The sequence below is a fragment of the Rosa chinensis genome, chromosome 3, assembly GCF_002994745.2.
Source record: "Rosa chinensis cultivar Old Blush chromosome 3, RchiOBHm-V2, whole genome shotgun sequence".
Lineage (NCBI taxonomy): Eukaryota > Viridiplantae > Streptophyta > Magnoliopsida > Rosales > Rosaceae > Rosa > Rosa chinensis.
The window spans coordinates 38,051,516-38,057,389 of record NC_037090.1 but is presented as its reverse complement, the minus strand read 5'-3'; the positions used below and the strand labels follow the sequence as shown (position 1 = coordinate 38,057,389).

The 5,874-nt window shown below is 39.0% G+C and overlaps 1 protein-coding gene across 1 annotated transcript; it reads left to right on the top strand.

Moving 5' to 3' along the window:
• Positions 1-348: 348 nt before the first annotated feature.
• Positions 349-5,027, top strand: LOC112194749 (MDIS1-interacting receptor like kinase 2). The gene is made up of 2 exons (XM_024334976.2): positions 349-3,766; positions 4,342-5,027. Exons 1-2 carry the CDS (start codon positions 448-450, stop codon positions 4,704-4,706), a joined length of 3,684 nt encoding a protein of 1,227 aa, XP_024190744.1. The 5' UTR covers positions 349-447; the 3' UTR covers positions 4,707-5,027.
• The last annotated feature ends 847 nt before the right edge of the window (positions 5,028-5,874 follow it).

The window sequence follows — 5,874 nt, the reverse complement described above, 5'->3', positions numbered from 1 at the left end:
AACACGGTGTTTGAATCTAAAATCACTTTTCAACCCTTACAAAATAGCTTTATGAAGTTACCAAATGCTAGTGTGCTATTTCAATTTAATTGAACATAAATATTGTGTAATCATTAAAGACCTATTAACTAGAAACCCATTAGCAAAGTAGGTTTGTGGCCACTTTCTTGACTAAATTAAGGTATTTACTTGAGAATGGTTCGTTGATGTAGAGTGAAATTAGTTGTGGGTTAGGAGTTTCTGCACTAACTGGCTAAAAAATTGAAAAATTTTAAACATGAAACACGGAGCACTAATAAGTGGAGTTACTATTGCTTTCAAAAGAAAAACTTGTTACTGAATGAATTTCCCAAGTCATTTTGAGTCTCTTCAAAACTATTCGGAGAACTTACAAAATCAACCTCTTACTTCAAAATTGATCATCTCCTGGTGCAGATTCCTTCTTCTATGCAGCTTTATTGGACAGACCACAACATCATGAAAGCAGTTCAGGAGACTCCACTGCGTCTCCTCCTCCTCGATATTTTCTTGCTCTTTTTGCTTCCATTGGAGGCCACATCATCACAAAGAATACATGCTGAAGCTCTCATACAATGGAAGAACAGCTTTACTTCTTCACCACCTTCTCTGAATTCATGGTCGCTCACAAACCTAAACAACCTGTGCAACTGGCCTGCCATTGTCTGCAACCACAATACACAAACAGTGTCTGAAATTCACCTTGCAAACTTCAACATCACTGCAGCACTAACACAGTTCAACTTCAACAAGTTTCTCGATCTCACCCATCTCAACCTCAATGGCAACAATTTCTCAGGGCCTATACCATCTGCCATTGGCAACCTCACCAAGCTCACAACCTTGGATTTGGGAAACAATATCTTGGAACGAGAAGTGCCTGCAGAAATGGGCAAGTTAACGGAGCTTCAGTTTCTAAGTCTCTACAACAACTCTCTCAATGGTACCATTCCCTATCAGCTGGACAATCTCAAAAAGGTACAATATTTGCTTCTTGGAAGGAACAAGTTAGACACTCCTGACTGGTCTAAATTTTCAGGCTTTCCTTTCTTAACATACCTTGATCTTTGTCTGAACAATTTGGATTTAGAATTCCCAGAATTTATATCTGAATGTAAGAGCTTGACCTTCCTGGATTTGTCTGAAAATCTTTTGACTGGCCAAATACCGAAATTGGTAGTTACCAACCTGGTCAAGCTTGAATCTCTCAATCTCACCGATAACCGATTCCAAGGGCCAATGCCATATAACTTTCCCAACCTCAAACACCTTTATTTGGAATCGAACGACTTTAGTGGTCCAATTCCTGAATATATTGGTTTGATATCTGGTCTTCAATTTATTTACCTTGATGACAATTCCTTTGAAGGCAAAATCCCATCCTCTGTAGGCCAACTCAGGGAGCTTCAGCACCTCGATCTTCGAGAGAATTCCTTGAACTCTTCAATCCCTTTTGAGCTTGGTAATTGTACCAACCTCACTTATTTGGCCTTGGCTGTAAATAAACTCACTGGGGAACTGCCTCTGTCCTTGTCCAATCTCAACAGCTTGATGGAGTTGGGGTTATCTGATAATCTATTTACCGGGCCAATCTTGCCTTCTTTAATCTCCAATTGGACTGAATTGATATCTTTGCAACTCCAAAACAATAGCTTTAGTGGGAATATTCCACCAGAAATTGGCCTGTTGACAAAACTCAATTTCCTCTATCTGTACAACAACAATTTCTCTGGATCAATTCCCTCAGAGATAGGAAACTTGAAAGTGTTGAAAGATTTAAGCATTCACGACAACAATCTCAGCGGAACAATTCCCTCAGAGATAGGAAACTTGAAAGTGTTGAAAGATTTAAGCATTCACGACAACAATCTCAGCGGAACAATCCCTCCAGAGATTGGAAACATGAGTTCCATTGTTTACTTTGATGTCTACGGAAACCTACTTGAAGGGGAGTTGCCAAAAACTATTTCTCACCTCAGAAAACTGGAGTGGTTTTCCGTTTTCACTAATAGGTTTTCGGGGACCATTCCCAGTGATTTCGGGAAGTATAGTCCTAACTTGAGATTTGTTAGTTTCGCATGGAACAACTTCTCTGGAGAATTGCCTCCCGAGTTGTGTAGTGGATTTGCCTTGCAAGAATTGAAAGTGCACTCGAACAACTTCACAGGCTCATTGCCTGAGTGCTTGAGAAATTGTTCTGCATTAAAATATGTCCGGCTTGAAGTAAACCACTTCACCGGAAACATTAACAATGCATTTGGTGTTCATCCCCATCTTGAAGTAATTCATCTTAGTCGCAACAAGTTCGTTGGTCAACTCTCACCACAATGGGGAGAATGCAAAAACATCACGGATATGCAAATGGACGGAAATAGAATTTCTGGGCAAATCCCACCTGAGCTTGGTCAGCTGACACAATTGCAGTATCTAAACCTAGCCTCTAATGAATTCAGTGGGGAGTTTCCAGTTTCCATTGGGAATTCAAGCTTGTTGTTCACTCTTAATCTCAGCAGGAACAACTTGATGGGAACTATTCCTCATGTTCTAGGCAAATTGACTAAGCTCGAGTGTCTTGATTTGTCTGATAATAATTTTACAGGGGTATTACCAGCCGACCCTGGGACGTTTGAGCGTTTAACAAGCTTGAACATAAGCCACAACAATTTATCAGGTGAGATACCAGAAGAGATTGGTAATCTACCCCTACGGTACTTCTTGGACCTCAGCAGCAATTCATTCTCGGGATCAGTACCATCAAACCTTGCCAAGCTCATAATGCTGGAGATTCTTAATGTCTCACATAACCAACTCTCAGGGAACATCCCAACAACATATTCTAGAATGGTTAGTCTTCTCGGCATTGATTTTTCTTACAACAACTTGACAGGTCCAATCCCAACTGGTAGCATTTTCCAAAAGAAGCTTCCGAATAATGCTTTCATTGGAAATAGTGGTTTGTGTGGTGAAACAGAGGGACTAACTCCATGCATTTCGGGTCCCAAAAAATCCAACAAGAGAATTCTTGTTGGCGTCCTTGTTCCCATTTGTGGTTTATTGCTAATGGTGACCATATCTACTTTAATCCTTAAGTTCTGCAAGAAATCAAAGCTTGGAGAAATCGATCATCCTAAGGTGTCTAAATGTTTTGATTCAATTATTTGGGGAAGACATGGTAAACTTACATTTTCTGAAATCATCACTGCCACCGAGAACTTTGATGAAAAGTATCTCATTGGAACAGGAGGTTTTGGAAGTGTCTACAAGGCTGCGTTGGACAGAGGCAAAGTCGTTGCGGTTAAGAAATTGAATATGTCAGCAGATTCTAGTGACGACATTCCAGAATTGAATCGCAAGAGTTTTGAGAATGAGATAAGAACTTTGACAGAAGTGATGCACAGAAATGTAATAAAACTTTATGGGTTCTGCTCCTGGAAGGGGTGCTTGTACTTGGTGTATGAATATGCACAGAGAGGCAGTTTGAAAATGGTATTGTATGGAGTGGAGGGCGAAGCAGAAGTACTTGGCTGGGGCACAAGGTTAAAAATTATGCAAGGAATAGCTCATGCTATTTCTCACTTGCATAATGACTGCTCTCACCCAATCGTTCACCGCGACATAACTTTGAGCAACATATTACTAGATCAGGATTTCGTGCCACGCCTATCAGACTTTGGAACAGCAAGACTATTGAGCTCAGATTCGTCAAACTGGACTGCTGTAGCAGGGTCTTATGGCTACATGGCTCCAGGTATCGGTCATTCAATAAACTTATAAACTTTGTATTTCATTTATGGGTTATTATCACAAATGGTACCTGAACTATACCTCAATCTTATCGATGGTACCTGAACTTCAATTTTGATCACAACCAGTACCCGAACTTTTCGATTTCATTTTAAATGGTACCTAGAGCCACCTCCGGTCACTATTCCGACTAAAAACGACATGCGAGGCGATCATAGTGATGATTTTTGATGATTTCGAGGGTTGCGATCATATATAGTGATGATTTTTTGGTAATAGACTTGCCTTGAACTTGTTTTTTTTATTTTTTGTTTTCTTAGATTTGACTTTTTTAGCCAGAATAGTGACCGAAGGTGGCCTTAGGTACCATTTAAAATGAAATCGAAAAGTTCAGGTACTGGTTGTGATCAAAATTGAAGTTCAGGTACCATCGATAAAATAGAGGATAAGTTCAGGTACCATTTGTGATAATAACCCTTCATTTATACAATTGTTTATACTCGCCCATTAGCATTAATGTTTTATAATGTATACGATGGGAAAATGTTGTTTGATTTTGTTATTTTAATGTGCATGCAGAGCTCGCTTTCACAATGCAAGTGACAGATAAGTGTGATGTATACAGCTTTGGAGTGGTAGCATTAGAAATCATGATGGGAAGGCATCCAGGGGAGCTACTGACTTCTCTATCGGAAAATGGAGATATGCTTTTGAAGGATTTGCTAGACCAACGACTTCGGTCACCTTCAAGTCAATTAGCAGGGCGAGTGGTTTCCATGGTAACATTGGCCTTGGCCTGCATCAGCACGAATCCTGATTCACGACCCACCATGCATTATGTGGCAAAAGAACTATCATCCACCAAGACCTGGACTTGCCTCTATGAGCCGTTGGGCACGATAACCATCAATAAGTTGGCAAGTTGTCATAAGACTCATAACTAGAATTGGCTGAAATAAAAAAAGGGTTTAACAACTAAATCCCTTCTCCAAAATTGAAAGAGTCTTGCATTTCCTCTAGTTTCTTGTTATTTGGTGAATAAATATATTATTCTAGTGCCAGGAATGTAAGTAGTATTATAACTTGAGTTAGTTCTGCTCATCATGTCTTGTGGTATAAATTTCAATTACAGTTTCTTTTGGCTTGCTTTCCCCTTTTGGTTTTCAATTCTTGACATACTAGAGATCATACCACATTGAGGTTATACAGCAGAGAGTTTCTCCTTGAGCTGTATCAGTGCAATAGACATGGAGTAGCCGCAAGTTCTATGGTAGTACAAGTGACATAAAGTAGTCTACAGTTTTTTTTTTCATCCTGCTTTTTCATACATGTAACTTTTATCTGCTGATGTTTATGATGAGGAATTTAGTAACATACAGAGTCTGATGTATGAAAAAAGGAAACTTCATCATTACTCCAAAAAATAATATTGGTTAATAAAGGCAAGCATTTACAGTCTGATGTTAAATTTATAGCTCTAACAGTGTGAGGTAGCAAGAAAGTCTTTCTATTGGTATACGACTAAAGCAATTGTACAACTATAATTAGTTAGTTTGGAGACTTATCACCATATGAAAATATAGGGTGTTAGTTTCACTATAGACTAAGTTGGTTATGGTTAAGTCTCCAGAATAGTTGATTAAACTTCATCCATCAGAGTAACAGAAACCTCTCTATTGATCGAAGTCTTGCTGTCCAGGACAAACTGAAGTATAAGGTCCTAAATGGAAAACAACTGAATATGGCATGCCTCGTCAGCGAGTTAACGGCTCCAATTGACGGAATTACCTATTAGATGAGATTTGATAACGCAGGGGTGTTTTGGATGAAAATGAAAGTTGAAGGACTGAATTGATTTCGGACCTAAAATACAAGGTAGTAAACAGTATTTAGCCCAAATAGATATATAGCACAGTCCCGCTCAAGTAGTCAGTCGTTTCTATACTCAGTCGTGCTCAACTGTCGTTGGATTGAGATCCAAGTGTGGAGAATATTGGGGCAAATAAACAAAAACGCTAGAATTTAAATGCAATCAAATCTTTGTAAAAAAAAATGCAATCAAACAAAATAAAACTTTCAAGACTTATAGTTGTTCTTCAATATTAGAGCCCC

Coding starts and splice junctions, on each gene's coding strand:
- LOC112194749 (XM_024334976.2), top strand. CDS start 448: ATGCAGCTTTATTGGACAGACCACAACATCATGAAAGCAGTTCAGGAG. Junction 3,767..4,341: donor TTATGGCTACATGGCTCCAG/GTATCGGTCATT, acceptor ATGTGCATGCAG/AGCTCGCTTTCACAATGCAA.